The sequence below is a fragment of the Girardinichthys multiradiatus genome, chromosome 6 (genome assembly GCF_021462225.1).
Source record: "Girardinichthys multiradiatus isolate DD_20200921_A chromosome 6, DD_fGirMul_XY1, whole genome shotgun sequence".
In the NCBI taxonomy this organism is placed as follows: Eukaryota; Metazoa; Chordata; class Actinopteri; order Cyprinodontiformes; family Goodeidae; genus Girardinichthys; species Girardinichthys multiradiatus.
This window is the reverse complement of record NC_061799.1, coordinates 8,654,283-8,672,293: the sequence shown is the minus strand read 5'-3', so window position 1 is coordinate 8,672,293 and position 18,011 is coordinate 8,654,283. Positions and strand designations below refer to the sequence as shown.

Below are 18,011 nucleotides of genomic sequence, written 5' to 3'. Positions count from 1 at the left end.
AGCTCATGCAAGCAATTATTTTTTTGTTTACATAAAAGTTAGCCACTGTATAACATTAATAGTGTGAAATCTGTTTTTGTACAATTGCAGTTGGATTTAAATAATGTTAGAGTTTGTTAAAAACAGATCATTTTTATTATATATTGACATGTATAACCTCAGAATTAAGAGGGTGTACTTTCTTTCAGGCATAAAGTAAAATACTTTTTGATGTTGGAGTACTTTTTATAATAGACCATAAACTCTGCTCTAAAAAAACTATCTAGATGTTGAATAGTGGTTTTAGGTGTTTTTGCAAACTAACTACCGTAGATAGAACAAAAAGAGATTTGAAATTGACTGTTTGAGACGGATGTAAGGCAAAAGTGTCTTGGTAGGATTGGAGGCCTGGACCCAGCCCTGGGCTTTAGTGCAGATGATGACTCTTACAGAAGCTGTTTTGTGGTCTTAGAAGGGAGCAAAGGAGAGAGCTGAATCAGACGGGGCTGTCTGCACACTGAGGTCTGTTGTCCTCTGCAGGTTTCAGCATATGGCTAAAACATTACTGCTCTCCAAAAAAACGCCTTCCACAGAAAAAGAGCAGGCTGGAAAAGTACCTGTCTGGGAGCAGGTTTGTCAGGCTAAATGTGCGTCACGCTACCCTTGACTGGTGATTCTATGAAATGTCAGCCCATTTAGCTTTGCATTTATGACCAACCAAAGGTAATGATTGGTTCAACACTCCATCTGCTCAGCGTGTGTGTGTGTGTGTGTGTGTGTGTGTGTGTGTGTGTTCTTGTACTTGTTGCTGAGTGAACCATTTTTTGTATTTTTATCGCAAAGTGAGGACATTTAGGTTTAGGACTAGGGTATGAATTGAGTTATTGTCAGGGTTAGGGTTAGGTATTAACTGGTTAGGTTAGTGTGAGTTTAGTGTCAGGGTTAGGCACTAAAAATCAAGGAAAGTGAATGGAAGTCAATGGAAGTAACCGAAAAGTCCTTATAAAGATAGTAAAACACAGATGTGCGTGTGTGTGTGTGTGTGTGTTATATGTGTGGACATACAGTATAATTATTACACAACTCAAGTTGGGGAATGAGTTGTTCTTTAGACATAATGAAACTGGCTGCAGTGGTACTGTGTACGGGGAGAGCATCAGGCAATATAATCCCCAAAATGTTTGCTATCTTTGGAAAGGACAGATTATATAGAATATTTTAATATATGTTACAAGTTCCTGGGACTTTGCTTGAAGAACAGCTTTAAATATTTCAATTTTGACCCCGGTGCCTCACAGGACATTGACGCCTAGGTAGATAAAGGTTCAGGATAAATTAAGTTCTGAATAAAACTCATAATCAAAGTGCACTTTAAAGGCTGTTCAATTAAAAAAACAGGCCAGTTTTGCTAACCCAGGCCCTGCATTAAAACACATTATTAAGATGTAAAGACAACAACCTCATAATGTCTAATAAAAATGTTGTTAAATTCAGAAAACAAAAACGTCTACATATAACTGTAGAAAAAATATTGCTTGTCAATCTCAATTTTATGTCCAGTTTTTTGGTGTGAAAGTGCATTAGCTTGCTGTAACTACTGAGCACTGTTGCTTTTTCACATAGGGCCTGGTCGGTTCAGATAGATTTTTAATAAATAATATCCTCATCAGGAAACTTTGGTCTTTGGTATAAACTCTGGATATCTATGACTGATATTAAGTTGTTTGATGATCTCAAACATTTTAGTTTCACAATAAAAAAGCAAACAGAAGAAATCTGAAAGGGTTCAAATATTTAACAAATATTTAACAAATATTAACTGTTATCTTAAGTTAACAAACCTATTCTCTAGTGTAAACCACAGTCATTAACATAAACCATTGATATTAACATGATCAAATATAATTTACCATCTTATCATTTCTTATTTCATCCTGTGGAAGAGGTTTAGTAAAGTCTGATCAGTTCGTCAATAGTTTAAAATGTCTGCGTAGAATATTAAGGCATCCATCCATCCATCTGTACGTCCATCAATCAATCCATCCGTCCGTCCATCATCCATCCATCCATCAATTAATCCATCCATCCATCCATCCGTCCCTCAATCCATCCATCCGTCCCACCGTCCGTCCATCCATCGATCCGTCCCTCAATCCATCCATCTATCCATGTATCCATCCATCCATCCATCTGTCCATCCATCAATCAATCTGTCCATCCCTCCGTCCGTCCATCCATCCGTCCCTCAATCCATCCATCCATCCATGTATCCATCCATCTATCCGTCCATCCATCCATCAATCCGTCTATCAATCAATCTTTCCATCCCTCCGTCCGTCCATCCATCTATCCATCTGTCCGTCCATCCATCCATCAATCCATCTAGCAATCAATCTGTCCATCCCTCCGTCCGTCCATCCATCCATCCGTCCCTCAATCCATCCATCTGTCCGTCCATCAATCAATCCATCCACCCATCCGTCCATCCATCCATCCATCCATTGTCTATACCCGCTTATCCTTGCAGGCTTTTACCTATCCTCAGCAGTCATTGGTCAAAAGGCAGGGAACACCCTGGACAGGTTGCCAGTCCTCCGCAGGGTATTTAATGAAGTAAGAGTGTAAACAGTATAACTAAAGCTGCTTTGATTGTTTTGACACACTTTTGTATGGCTTACAGGTGCCAGTTGACCCACTGGTTGACCCACCCACCTACTTGTACATTCTACAAACCACTGGCTGAAAAACAACCCAGTTTAAATTAATTTGGCGAACCAGTCCTGGAGCAAAAGTGGCAAAAAAATTGTAAATTTCAAACAGCAGGGTTGGTTCTGGGCCTCACCCTGCGAACTGGGTTAAAATGTTTTTCGTTAAGACTAGTAACCTAAAGTACTAAACAACTGATTTTCGTTATTCTATACCTGTTTTGAGATGGCTGGTACCACTCTTCAACAGCCATGAAGTGACAGCTGTGGTGCTCCCTAGACAAGTACACCATGCAGGCACTCATTGAGACGTAAGGGCAATTTAGAAAGGCCAGTTGACCTTACCCGGATGATTGAAATGACCATACATATGTACAAACAGCATAAAACCAAAATTTGGGTTAAAGAAAAACCTTTAGGGTAAACTTGACACATTCTGTTTTGTGTACAAGAGTTTTGGTTCATGGTACCAACAGTTCCTCTAAATATGTTGGACTACAAAACTTGGCATGTACTTGTATATTCCAGTTAAAAGCTTCTATGAGGCATCTGAAAAAAACCAGAGAGATGCTTAGTTAGAAAATTGGGGGTGACCTTAAACAGCTGAACCATCACTTTCTTAATTGTTCAGAGGAATTATTCTCATCACCTTGTTCTGATCACAGTTAAAAGTTGGCCGTTTCCTCAGCTGCGCCATATGTGTAAGGTTTTTTTTACAGTTCTTTGTTAAAAAATCTGTACACCATCACTGCTCTTTGAAAGGCTTTGATCTGCTATATTGACGTAAATTGGAGAGTAGCACGTTGGCTGTCTTGTTGTGTTAAGTATGTGGGCTAAATTTCTTCCATATGTGAAGCCCTATGAAGTAGAGATCAGTCTTTTCCATAAAAAAGGGAAGGTGGGAAGATCCAGATACATTCAATGGTCCCTCCCTGCTGGCAGAAATGTTTTGAACCACCGCTCTCCTCTGTCTTCTCTTTGTTTCCTCATATATGCACACTTATTTCTTCTAAACCAGTCTTTTCCTTCTAAATACCCACGCTCCTGGCAGATGTGAATCATCAGTGGAAACAGCAGAGCTATTAAACTGAACGACAGCAATCCAGTGTTTTCATTAGCAGATCCGCTCCATGTTTTTCAAGAGGTCAGAGCCAAAGAGGAAGTGCTTTGGTTTATTTGGCAGGAGTGAGGCTCTGGCCCGTCTTCCCCCTGTTGGGGGAGAGAAAATGTGCCTCTCATGTTGCCTGTGCAAACAAGTGTTGGTGTTTGATATAATTTTTTTCCTTCCTTTAAGAGGATTTGAGAGGAGAGAGACCGTTTGTGAGGCATGGTGGCATGAGCTGCAGCTGAGGCAGTTCAGCAGAGTACAACCTCATGTTTCAGAAAGGAAGTCATCAAGAGAGGAAGAAACAGGGTCAGCAGTAATAAAGCACTATTACACTTCTTACCCACAAAATAGATTAAAAAAAAGTCAACTTCATTTGAGTGAAAATAAAGTGAAAGTTTTATTTTATCTGAGACCCCAGGAGGGGAAAGATACACGGGGTCACTGTCCTATGTGGTTAAAGGACAGGGGTCCTATGCGTATTGGCAGTAGGAGGAGGCGGTCTGTAGCTTTCACAGCAGTTGTTCAGATGAACAGAATTAAAAAGGAGAGAAGTTAATGAAAGAGTGGGTGAGAAGGGGTGAGGGAACCTGACAGAGTAGGAGGAGGGTTTGCAGAGTACACTTCGCAAGGGGAAGAAGGGGTACGAGAAGAATGAGGCTGCACATTAGCATCTGTCAGAAAATCCAACTTGCCTGAACTTTCTGAGGCGGTAGAGTTTTTCAAAGATGAAGGAGTTCTGTGTGCACCCCTCCCCCTCCTCCTCTGTGTCCTCCGGATGTCCTGCAGGCAAGTCCCCCGTGCGATCGGACCACTCTGGGACCCTCGGCCCGCCACGCGCCTTGTTAGCAGGCTCTAGTGTGGCCATGGATCCACTCGGACCTGATTACGTGTCCATGTGTCTGTTGGACCTGATTACGTGTTCATGTGTTTGTTGGCAGATGAGTCCTACCAGAAGCTAGCTATGGAGACAATGGAGGAGTTGGATTGGTGTCTGGACCAGCTGGAGACAATTCAGACTTACCGGTCTGTCAGTGACATGGCCTCAAACAAGGTAGGACGGCTGGAGCTTTCTGTCCAAATCATAACTGATAAGTTTTGGTTTCCAGTCTTGTCTTGGAAATGTGGTTTTATGACAAAAACAGCATTTGAACAATGTAAAGGCATATTTAAATGTTCAAACATTTTTTTAAAGTTCTCATACGTTTAGTAAATTTAAAAGATAAAATAAGCGAGAAAACTTTGGTCTCTTCTACAGTTTAAATTCCTAATGTTTTAACTCTAAAACATTCTAACTGAATAGTTATTTTTCACAGCAGATAGTCAGAAACATAGAGCAACAGCTGGATTCTTTGACTGACAGGGTGATGACTGGACTTATCTAATTCCTCTCCTCCACACTTCTGCATAACTGCTCTATCTGCAGCGTGGTTGTTCATATGCACAGAGTATGCAAAATGTTTGCTGCCACATTGACGCACTTGCAAATCATTTTAGGGATCTCTTACATAAAAAAGAGAAGTGAATAGTGTGTTTTACATAAAAGACAACAAAGTTCCTGTTATCGCTGAAGAGCTTTAACTCCTGCTCCATGGAAGTGGCTTCATTATGTTTTGCAGACATGTTTTTCAGCTGGTTGTAAAGGGGCATGATTATAACTAACTAGATGCATCGACCATTTTAATGTGGTGTGCATATTGGCTCTTTTGTCTTTATCTCACTGAGATACTTAATGAATTTAGCTAGAAATAAATGTCATAAGAAAGGTCAAATTCAACTTAAGTTATGCATATGCTATAACATATGCTAGCAACTTTACCAAGTTGCTATAATGTATTAATAACATGCATAGCCAAAGATCACATGCCCTTTGTGGCAGCTCAATTGAGGCTAACCCTGAAGTAAGTCAGTGTGAAAATACTGCTAACTTCAAACAACTCTCACACTTAAGGTTTTTTATGTAAAGTTGCACAATATGTGTGAACACACAATTTTGATCAGTTTCAGGATTTTCAGTTTCAAAGGATTGTTTGGATGCATTTCTTGTGCTCTGTAATTTTTCTGGTGTCTTGCATTCAAACTGTGCTTTGGCCAAAAATATACTTGGCCTCTTGGAAGGACTTTAACTGTCATGTCAAAACCAGAGATTATTATTATTATTATTATTATATTTGAGTGAGATGCTAAAGCTCAAGAAGAGAGGTTGCGCTGGTGTAATAATTTGCCAGTAATTGATAAAGCACATTTCAGTAGCGAGACAATTCAAAGTGCTGTACATGAAAAAAAGAAAAAGAAACATGATGGTAAAAGTACATTGCAGTGGCATAAAGGTAATTAAATAATTAAAGAGATTAAAGAATTAATAATTAAAAAGATAATAAATAAAAAAAATTATGATACGATTTATAAGAAAATTATGCAAAGTCCGAACAAATCTAAGAATATCTCGTGAGGTTGATGTATTTTTCTTCCACGACATAGAAATGCTCAATGCTAGAATTATTAAAAACACTCCAAATCCACTCACAGAATGTCCTGTTACTGGTGAGTAAATCCAAAGTAATAAATGTTATTGTAATAATAAAAATTCAAATGTCAGCCATGATTTGATTAAACTGAAACTAAATAAACTTCAGTTCATGTAGGCCAAACAAAGAAGCCACTTAGAACTAATTACCTCCCTGTGCTTTGATGCACATGAGTGGACTTAATTTGTACAAAGTTAAACTAAACTGCAGATTATTAGTCACCCTCCCTACTGCCAGTGCAGACAGTATGGCGGCATCAGATTATAAACACTCAGCGTGGTGTTGCCTGTTTTTTCGTCAACATGGTCAAAGGGAGGATTAGTATTGGGAGGGATTTTGTCAGATCATATGATGGGTGACTGTGACCGTGACAGCTTTTTCCTGTCTCTTTTTTATTTCCTTCTGCCCCCCTACCGCCTCCTCTGCTTTGCTCCCGGTTTACCAGACTACAATAACAGCGCTTGCACACAGGTCGGGTCTTGAAAGGCTTGTACGTCATTAGAGCTGGCAAGACAATGACCAGAAGGTCATTCCAGCCTGCTGCAACTCGACTTCCTTGTCAGGCACAGTACCGTTGTTGACCAATGCTGATTTTGAAAGTGCACAGGCCAACGGTCTATCGTATTACTCTTTCATTTCATCACTGTCCTAGATTTGTTGCATGACTGTGAATGGGTGGAGAGATGCAGTTTGTTGGGTTGCTTTCTGGTTTATTTTTATAACCGACAATGTTTTACGTGAATTATTTTTGTGACTTCTGCTTACATTTATGCAAACATTCCCTCACAGAGCAACTTTTTGCTAACTAACCAGATGGCATACCCACAACCAATCCTGCAGCAACACCAGGAGTTAGACGGATTCTTTCCGTTCAAAATGTACATCCAGTTTCTCTGTTGCAGCCATTATTGCAGCATGGTGGTCATCTGCCATGAGTTTTGACAAAGAGCCTGTTTCTTTTCTGGCCAACAGGATCCATTTGAACCCATAATCAAAGCCAGGGTGTCTCCATTTGCAGTGTCCAAGGGCGCAGGTGTATCCGGGGGTTACAGGACCACACACCCAGCCAACCGCCCGTCTGGTCAGGGTGACCTAAGAGGGGGAGCCGTTTCCCTACCCCTCACTATCATTAGCCTCGCCACACTCCCATGCCGATGCCGGTGACTGCCTTGGACAAACACTGCCATCTGAATTCAGTTAGAGGAGTTTTAGTGCCCTGTGGGTTAGCGTGCAAGCGAGACCCCGAGCAAAAGACAAGTCGGAAACTTTAAGTCACGTGTGGTCACTCCAGCTTTGAAGCACCACCGTCCTTAAAGAGGGAAAGAATGATACAGTTATTGAATCAGATGTAGCAGTGGGACTGGAGTTGAAGCAGATGTAATGGGCATTAAATTATAGTTCTGCCGTTCTGTTTCGCTGTAAAGGTGGTGAAGAGATCAGACAAGCTAATTCTAATCATTAAAAAAATTCTTACCTCAAATCTTCACGGAAAGGAAACTAAAAAGACAACAAACAAAACCAAGTTTCTTACTGTAACTTTTCTCAAGTAGTTCCAGTCAGCACCTTCTAGGAAATGTGTCCTTTTTACTGTTGCTAAACAGTGAAAACTTGCTGGACCCTGTTTAAAGGGTGTTGACACTCTAATCAGCAGCGCATGGGACAGAGGCAATGTTGGCTCACTCTGGTCTTTGTTAGATTGCGCGGCTGTTTTTTGCAATATGCCCCATAACTTTTTCCATGCAATCCCATTTCTGTTAGTCCAATATTTCATTTGTGTAACAGTTAAACTCTTCCCAAAGGAATACTTTTGCTTCACTTGTGATTTTCCACCACTTCTTGGCTTTTTGCTGAACTTGTTCTTAGGGAGTTTTGTCCTGCGTGCTCAGGTATGTCAGTAGGCTGCTGCTTGCCTGAGGCCATGTGAGGAAGCAGGATGTAAATGACTTCAGTGAATAACCCTGGTAAGTAAAAAGGAAGTAGGTGGGGGCACAAGCTCGGGCCTGTGTTGGAAGGAGGAGCAATGGGGCCTCTTTTTAGACTGTGTAGCTCAGGGCAGTCAGTCAGGGCACTTTTATCGCTTTGTGTTTCCTGCCTGACGCCACATCAGAAAAGAGAGATTAGAGGGTAAAAGCAGGCACGATCTCAACTGGACTGTAAACTTGTTGCTCTTGGACTTCTGCAGAATTTTCTTTCGTGTCGGGTTTGGGTTTTGTTAAGTGACAATGGGACTATGTTGTTCTGAAAAGCAGAAGAAAAATTTTGAGATGTTCACAAGTTGGAAAAAGGTGAGTTTTGAGTTGCGTGAGAGCCGTCTGCCGTGTAAAAACTGTTTAAAGAGTGAATGAATTCTTTCAGCGTTGATATGTTAAGAAAACACTGAGAATTTGGGTAAGAGATTTAGAGCTGATGCTTTGAATAACCGTTAAATGTATATTAAGTGGAAATGTTGTTGTTTCAGATGTTTTATAATTATTCTAAATATTTGATCTGGTTTTAGTAATGTTTTCTGTTTCAAGTTAGTTTTAAAAAATGTTTTTCCTTTTTTTTGCCTTTTTTCACTCCCCCGTAACGTAAAAGGATGCACATGTCAATGCAATTCATTAGGCAATCTGGTTTCCAAACAGACATGTCATCATGCCATCAGTGTGCACTGTGTGCTCAAGCTGAACTACATGACCCAGAATTATCGGCATTTGGCCGGGCGTTTATTTCCTCCCCCTGTAATTGTCTCAAAGTTGCACCATTGCCCCACTTTGAAGAGTTGGTGACAGTTTCCCCTTTTTACAAAGTAAAGCTACCACATCCAGAGTGCAGTTTTTTTTTATTTGTTCATCAGGGAAGTTCTGATTTTCACAAACAACCTGTGGTGGTGTGAATTTTCAGTTTCTCGACCGTTCTGCTCAAGTTTTCCTGTCAGGAAGATGTTAGCTGGTTTTTCAGCAGTTGTTAGACATTTGGGACACCAGATTGCCTGGTTTATTATAAAGAGACCCTGCCTCAACTGGCTCAGGGCAGCTTAAAATTTTCAAGCTGCACTCACAGCTGCAATTGCAGTTATTAGTCGAGATGGATACCGATTTCTGCTTGCCCTTCCAATAACAATCTTGACTGATTATATATTTTTTTATACCAAAAACAGTAACAAATAAGAGCAAAAAATGTGTGGCAGGTATTTGATTGAAGAAATTGGTTTAAAATTAAGGATTTGCAAAAAATCGTCCACATTACCCCCCAACCTTTATCGGATTTTTATTAAAGTAATAAAAATGAAAGGTTTTAGATTTGATGCATTTAATGAATAAGAAAATTGAAAAAATGTATTTTTTAGTATTAGACTTGTTGTTCTCTGTTCTAAGGAAAATTCACCCATCCCAATCTCTGGCTGATTGATTGGTGCATGTCCAGTTATTTATATTCTTAGGGACTTTTGATGTGATCATGTTTCTCTTTAGCTAACAAGAACTGAAACTGTCCTTTTAGTAGACGGTAAATATCTTGTCGCATTTGTACTCATCTCAGGGTCCTCTGCTGCAAACTGTGTGTGTTTGCATGCGCCGTGTTGTCTATGGGTTTGATATGATGCAGTATATATTTAGAGAGGGGACCACTGTGGGAATGATGCAGGGGACCATGTAAGTCTGTTGCCATGGCATTCAGTCATCTGTGGGGTTGGTGGTACTGTGGTGGACTGAACTGTTAATTGGATTTACCTCCTTAAAGTTATCCTTTTATGAAACAATACCAATGAAAAAGTGGTTAAATAATTAGATTTTTTAGAAAGAAATTTTCTAATTTCCCATTCCCATCTATAAGCACTCAGCTGCTCGGAAAGCCTCACATTGCGCAGTGTGCTTTGCAGCTGTTCTGCATTACAGAGCAGGGGAATCGTGTGCAGGGCGAGGGGAATGAGCGGCAAGAGAGAGAGGAAAAGATGCAGGGGATTCTCCAAGCTCTCATTTTCTGCAGTGCTGTGCATGGATCTGCATTAAATGAGGGTGGGAGACAAAGATGGCAAGAGAGTCCATACTCCGCACTCTGTCTGACACAAGGGATTCTGCAGATTGAGCATCCCACCCCCCACCCTTCTCCTCATCCTCGCTGCTTTTTGCCATCCCCCCTTTTTACTTCTCCCTCTGTTGTGAAGCCTGTCTTGCCTCATTCCATCCGGGCTTGGAAAGGCTGGTTGTCACTGGATAACATTTGGATTGTGTCAGAAGAAGACGGACAGATGAAGCCAGCTGGAAGAGGAGAAAAGAAAGAGAAAAGAAATTGATTGCATCTTGGGGGGATTCCATCACTCTCTCCTGTCGCTGTGCCATCCTTGAAAACAATGGATGAGGCTGGGAGGAGGCGCATCTGATTTGACTGGGGGATGTAGAGGCCCCCACTACAGCCCTCCTCCAGAGACGGCAGGCGAGGAGTTATCGCAGCAGTCGATAGTCGGCAGGCTGCGATTTGGGTCGCGTCTCAAGCTGAGCTCAGCCTTGGGGCTCCACTCAGAGAGGAGCATTCGCTGCTTCTGCTGGGGAGCACCAGGGGCTCTGAACAGCTCAGCACCATGCCTGAGGCCAACTACCTGTTCTCTGTGTCCTGGGGATACATTAAGGTGTGTTCCACTGAAAGAATCGCCACCAATGGGAGCCCGTTTGTGTGTGTTACAATGGAGCTAGAATAATTCATCGGATTTTTCACGTTGATCTTGCAACATTTCAGTTACAGATTTTGCATGAATATCTTCGACAGATTTTTTTATGACGCTGTTGTTCTTTTGCATGTGTTTGGAAGACTGCGGCAGGAACAAAAGATGCATAAATGTCAGCTTTTCTATCTATGCAGATAGCTCTGGTTTTTATGCATTTTTAACACCAAAAAAAAAAAACAACTAACTGGACATGACCACAGACCTTATGTGACATATTGAATCAGTAGAATAACAGGAAATGCTTTAATCCTCTGGTAAAATCAGCAGTAAAAATCATTTATATAATATATATATATATATCTACATATTGTCTTCTTGTTCTGTCTTTTTACATCTAGTTCAAGAGGATGCTGAACCGGGAACTAAGCCACCTGTCTGAGATGAGCCGCTCAGGCAACCAAGTGTCAGAGTACATCTCCAACACCTTCTTAGGTAAGCACTGCAGTGCATGTTCACTGCAGCATCACAAAATAACTGTAGCATCAGAGCTTTGATAGCCAGCAGTTATCAGGAATAACAAAGCCTGTGCAAGCTAGAGGTTGGAAGATCACTCAAAGTGAGTCCAAAGCTCTTGATAAATTCATATTTGGTGGGCATCTGTGCTCTGTCACCAGTCCTCTCTGGTCCAGAGGAGAAACATAGTCCTCCTCTCTCTGACTGCAGAGATATGCGAAGGGAGGAGGGAGAACTTTCTGCTCAGGAAAGGCTTCCCTCTGGAGAGATCAGGAACAGTGAGACGAGGAAAAGTTAGGACAGATGCCATCAGCTGGTATCCAGACGCTGCATTATTCAACAAGAGGAGGACGGCAGTGTTTCCTGATCTTTAAAAAGCAGATCAGCATTTCATGACTCACAGCTAGATTGTCTGCCCTGCACACAGCTTCTTATAGATTTTCCACCATCCTCTGTGACTTGCTACCTGCAAACAGCCTACTTATCTGTGTACATCTGAAGGAAAAAGCAAAGTGGAGGAAAGTTGGAGGCTAGATGTATGCTGGAGAAACTTTTCCTAGAGGACACTGTTTGTTGAACAGTTTTGTGGATGATTTCTCGTCTCCAGTTTTTGTAAAGCTTTGTCCTGTCAATACCGATTTTGTCAGAGAACTATAATATAAGAAACCAGATGCGACATCTGGTCCTGAGAGAGCAGTAGTACATTCAGATTTCATGGCAGTCGTTGATGTCTTGCCCTCTCTGGCTCACTTGCAACCTTTTACAGAAATGTAGCTTTTACATCTCTGCTCTTCCTCTATACCTTACTGATATAGTTAAAGTAGCTAACTTGGAGTTTTCTTCCTGCAGTACAACTTCCACACCAAAGAGTGTTGTTATTACCTTCCACTTCGTTGGGCTTTGGGATGGTGCATTTAATGTCTGGGGAAAAAAATCTCATATTTGAGTTTCTGACTAGAAATTTGTCAGATTCCTGTTTTTGGTGCATTTCAACCATCAAAGAACGTTGTATAGTCAAAGGAAGCAGTATAGCTGTTTCTCTTTGAAGCTTACAGACGTTTTTGATCTGCATTGCATCTAACACCCGCCAGGTAAAGAAAGATCATTCTCTGTGGAGGATGTAGTTGAGACTTTCATTTTGTTTTCACTGCAGTGTATATAGTGATCAGAAACAGTTTCGTATGCACACACACACAAACTGATGGCTGTTTACAGTATGTGAGGACTGTCACCAGCAGACAGAAAGACTGAATCACATGCACTGGCCTTGCCCACATATTTACATGTCTGTTTTCTGAACATTTTAACTGAGGATAAGCCATTTTTCCACATTTCTCTGAATTGTTATTGCATCAAGGTTTGGTTTCGCAGAATGCACTCACCACTGGAATACTGTGTGGCAAAACATCTCATTAGCAAGTCTCGAGCATTTTATTTAATCATGACACCGTCTTCACATTTGAATAAAGGTTTTGTTTGGAGTATTTGATTTAATTGTTATCGTTTCATTTTTCCTGCAGTCTGTGGGAGTTTACTTTTAGTGAAGACAGAATATAAGGGATTGTTTTAATTACCCAACCGTCAGTACAGCCTGAATGTGTTGTCACTTAGATGTGAGAGGTCACCTGTTAAGCAGGGAAGTGGGAACGCTACTAGGAGGCTTATGCATCAACATCGAGCTTCAGCTGAACTGCTAAGCCCACTTTTTAAACCATTTTCTTAATCATCTCTCCTTTTTCTGATTCTTATTGTGTTTCCTACAGATAAGCAGAATGAGTTAGAGCTTCCCTATCCTGTTCAGAAGCAGAGAGATAGGAAAAGGAAGCAGGGCCAACAGCAGCAGCAGGTTGGGATGATGACACAGATCAGTGGGGTGAAGAAGGTCAACCATGCATCAAGCACATCGGGAAATACAGGAAACCGCTTTGGGGTCAAGACAGACCAGGAGGAGCTCCTCTCAAAAGTAAGTAATGCACAGTATAACCAAAACAAAATTAAATAAAATTAAAAAGACAACTAAAACTTTGAATTTCTGGCTTATTTAACAGGACCTGGAGGACATCAACAAATGGGGGCTGAATATTTTCAAAGTGGCTGAACATTCTCACAACCGACCTCTCACCTGCGTCATGTACAAAATCTTTCAGGTAAGCTCCTAGCTTCTTCCTTCTCATCAACATAGTAAACGCATTGCATATTTGATCTTTTTGTCAGTATATGGTAAAAGATCAATGAAATTCTGGCTGAATTTGACGTGATAAAGGCATGAAAGAAATAAGAGTCGAGCTGTAACGTCTTCAGTTTCTTCCTGTAATGACAATCACCTGTTTGTCTTCGCCACACTCAGGAGCGAGACCTGATGCGGACGTTCAGAATTCCAACCGACACCTTCGTGATGTTCATGCTGACACTGGAGGACCACTACCACTCGGACGTGGCCTTCCACAACAGCCTGCATGCTGCCGACGTAGCCCAGTCCACACACATCCTCCTGTCCACACCCGCGCTGGATGTAAGTGGCTAAAATCTCCCTCCTGGTTGCTTTGGTCATGGTTTCAAGAGAATTACAAATTAACTGGAGTTATGTGGTTAGCAAGTGACACCATCACCAATGCTCCTTTCTCAAGCTATTATGGTTTAATGAGGCAACTTGTACTATGTCACTGCTCAGTGAATGCCAGAGTGGATGACACATGAAAGTTGTTGTCTATTATCTCAGCTTGTTTGGCCAGTCCATCAACAGCCGAGCCTCATTTCCTTTTTATTTTCCCTCCTTCAGGCGGTCTTCACAGATCTGGAGATCTTGGCGGCCATCTTCGCTGCAGCCATTCACGATGTGGACCACCCAGGAGTGTCCAATCAGTTTCTCATCAACACTAGTAAGTCTCCTGGGACTCAAATTCCTTTAAGATGTATGATTGATTTAGCTCATTTGTTTGAGACAAGTAAAATAATCTATCCGAATGGTTTAAGAAATCCAAATGCAACGCTGTAAACCTGGAACGCTATTTAATTTCTCCCTTCCTGTCATTTCTTCCCCCGCTTCTTTATACTCAGACTCTGAGTTGGCTCTGATGTACAACGATGAGTCGGTGCTGGAGAACCACCACCTGGCTGTGGGCTTCAAACTTCTGCAGGAAGACAACTGTGACATCTTCCAAAATCTGACCAAGAAGCAGAGGCAGACACTCCGGAGGATGGTCATCGACATGGTGAGGAAACATCTAGAGAATACCTTTTGAGAAAATGATCCGATTGTTGAGGTGGTCAAGAGAGAAATTGGCCAATTCAGGTCACGAGTTGATTTCTTGGTGCTTCTCTTCTTAAAACAGCAATGATGTCTTATACTCTCTTTCATGCCTTTCAGGTTCTGGCCACTGATATGTCCAAACACATGAATCTCTTAGCAAATTTGAAAACCATGGTGGAAACCAAGAAGGTGACCAGCTCTGGTGTCTTGTTGCTGGACAATTACACTGATAGAATGCAGGTAAAGAGCTCGATTTGCTCATTCATCTTCTGAAAACACCATGAGAGAAACTGTGTACTAAGATCTGCCTTGTCTTCAGGTGCTGTGTAACATGGTTCACTGTGCAGATCTGAGCAACCCCACCAAGCCTCTGGATCTGTACCGGCAGTGGACTGACAGGATCATGGATGAGTTCTTCCACCAGGGAGACAGGGAGCGGGAGAAGGGGATGGAGATTAGCCCCATGTGTGACAAGCACACAGCGTCAGTAGAGAGAACTCAGGTAGAGACTACACACATGAAACATTAAAAAACACAATAATATTCCTGTCCTGTTTCCCTTTCACTGACATCAGCCGTCTGGATCTGTTCCAGGTTGGCTTCATAGACTTCATTGTCCACCCTCTGTGGGAGACGTGGGCCGATCTGGTCCATCCTGATGCCCAGGACATCTTGGACATATTGGAGGACAACAGGAATTGGTACCAAAGCATGATCCCCCAGAGCCCCTCGCCTCCTTTCTACACAAGTGATGGAGAAGGAGGCCAACATGGGGACAGTGAAGGGGTTTCAGTAGCGAGTAAATTTCCCTTTGACCTGACCATGGACAGCCAGGAGAGGCCAGCTGGACATAGAGAGAGTGTCCTGGTGGACACAGCTGTCAGAAGTGACCATTTGAGTAGAGACAATCCCTCTGACCTGGAAGGAATAAAAATGACAACGTGTGACATCTCAGCTGCAGAAACATAGCTGAACTGACGATGTCCTGGAAAAGGACGGTTTTATGCTGAATTTATTTTATTGCAGCGGAGGCATCCTGCAGTGAGGCTTTATAGAGCTGTCTGGCAAAGAAGGCCTGTCTGAATGTTGGCCACCCCTGCAAACAAGGCTCAGAAACCCTGTTGCAGTATGTTTTTGCGGCGCGGCAGAAGAAGCTGAGAGTGTTTCTTTAAAGCAGAGACTGCCTAAACTCGACTGGGTGGGGGTCCCTACAGACCAACAGTCTGGATTAGATGGTATGAATCTACAAACTGGGTAAAGGAAAAACTTCCAAACTTGCACTTCAGGACATTTTTATCTTCATGTAGAATATTTATAATATTTGAAGACCTAATAACACAACCTAAACTACTGGTCTGCAGGTTACTTGTAACCAAGTAGTTTTTTTAACACTTGTCTAAGAAAAGAGGGGAAAAAAGGAGAAAAAAAGTGCCTTTTTTGTTTTATTGTACAACCATGTCTTTTTGTAAGCGTTTTTATAATTTATTTAACAAGTTCATACAGCTGTAAAAAGTGTCCAGTTTCCTACAAGAGGACATCATTGTCTCATAGTCTTCCTAATGTTCTGGCAATAGTCAAAAATTATTCACACAGGTTTATGTATGTGAAAAATCTGTTGACTTCCCAGCACAATTTGCACTTTGTGACACTGTAGAGTGAGGAGAGTGTGGAAAACAATGGGGCTGTAAAAAGGACGGCGTACATGTGAAGCCAAATAATTTGATTTGAACAATCCAAATATTGTTTCTCAACCTCCTATTCATCATGTAGGCCATTACAAAACGTATAGATGGACAGAGATGGAGGAAATATCCAAAGATCTTCTAAGAAAAGAGCACTTTGATGATTTCACTGCCACATCTTAAACGTGTGATCACACACAGGAAACCTTCAAAGTTCAAGCTGAGGAACTTCCCCTGATTTTCTGGACCAACTGATGCAAGATCATCGTTAAATTCTTCTAAGTTATCTAAACGTAAACATACAAAATGTTCCAAACCTATTGCTAGTAGCAGTACTCCATTCCTTTGAACCCACTTTACATTGTGAGGTTGTGCACAGCTTAAAGAAACAAAACGTTTGTACAACTCTTGTCGTTTTCACCACAGCAACTTGAAAATGCCAACAGCTCTGCAGCTGGTTGCAGATCTGCTCAAAACTTCCTAAAAGGTACCACGACGTAGGATGAGGGGAGACCAGTCTGTAGTCATAACATGACATTCTTCTTCTGTGAATGTGAGCGTATAATTAAGTGGTCACAGAACCACACAATCTTGTCGCACAGAGCTGTATAGTGCTGACAGTAACAGTGTATTTATTACTTTTTCCTTGTATAAGATTATATTGGTTGCTGATATTTACTGTATATTTGCTGTTATTTATATGCACCACCACACGCCAAATTACAGTTTGACTGAACCTGTTGGGTGGTTTGTCTGTATTTAGTAAAATATTTTGCTACAAGACCTCCTCTTGAAGTCATGACAGTATGTTAGCTTTGAGGCTCCAGCCAGAAAACGTTTGGATGTTCTGAAGCACGGCACCAGCTTTCCGGGTCTTCAGTTCTGGCAGGTTATGCACTGCAGCGTATGGTGTACGGTGACGGGTCATTGTACAGCTGTAGGAATATTTGCTGAAATATTTAGCATTGTTTCAAAGGTATTTTTTCAGTGTTTTCCTCACAATATATTGGTAAAAAAGAACAACAACAATGGTGTATGTTGTGCTCAACAAATGTTTTCTATGTGATTATTAAAATGAGCATGTAAAACAGAATCATCTTGTCTGGATGTGATTGAATCATAAACTTTAATTAGTAATTTTCTTTCTTTTTCTGCCCTTTTTTAATTATTGATAATCATTTGATCCCCTGCCACGTGTGTCTGTCAATAAATCCTTATAGAAAAGTATCCAAGAGATCATGTGACTTTGACTAGATGCTGAATTTACATTTAAAAGCAAGAGGGTTTTTTTTTCCCATGACCTAAAAGGTTAGATTTTGGAGATACCAGTTTTTTCTCTGACAGCAATTGTACATAATCTAGATCAGTATTTGAAGTTCTGTGAGGTACTTGGCAGGTGAAGAATTGGGAATGAGCCAGAATGTTGAGAGGATCTACTGTTTCATGCCTCTATATGTGATCCTAAAGTGACCAGATCATTTGTTTCACACCAGATCATTTTTACATCAGATTGTCAGAATAAATTAAAGGGTTCTGTTGGTGGCTTTTAAGTATCTCAATAATCCAATTCCTTAGATTTGCTTTTAGTTTAAGAGTCTCCAAGATTT

General features: G+C 41.2%; 1 protein-coding gene across 2 annotated transcripts in view; it reads left to right on the top strand.

Annotated features, from left to right (window-relative positions):
* The window catches only part of LOC124869281 (cAMP-specific 3',5'-cyclic phosphodiesterase 4B-like), an 88,969-nt gene extending 71,472 nt beyond the window's left edge, over positions 1 to 17,497 (top strand). For both annotated transcript variants that reach the window (XM_047367047.1, XM_047367048.1), the window contains 10 exons: positions 4,731 to 4,843; positions 11,358 to 11,451; positions 13,236 to 13,435; positions 13,521 to 13,619; positions 13,820 to 13,984; positions 14,252 to 14,351; positions 14,530 to 14,684; positions 14,840 to 14,962; positions 15,042 to 15,224; positions 15,317 to 17,497. In XM_047367047.1, the coding sequence (XP_047223003.1) occupies positions 4,731 to 4,843; positions 11,358 to 11,451; positions 13,236 to 13,435; positions 13,521 to 13,619; positions 13,820 to 13,984; positions 14,252 to 14,351; positions 14,530 to 14,684; positions 14,840 to 14,962; positions 15,042 to 15,224; positions 15,317 to 15,691 (1,607 nt within the window). In that variant the 3' untranslated portion in view covers positions 15,692 to 17,497. The remainder of the gene's footprint in view (positions 1 to 4,730; positions 4,844 to 11,357; positions 11,452 to 13,235; positions 13,436 to 13,520; positions 13,620 to 13,819; positions 13,985 to 14,251; positions 14,352 to 14,529; positions 14,685 to 14,839; positions 14,963 to 15,041; positions 15,225 to 15,316) is intronic.
* The last annotated feature ends 514 nt before the right edge of the window (positions 17,498 to 18,011 follow it).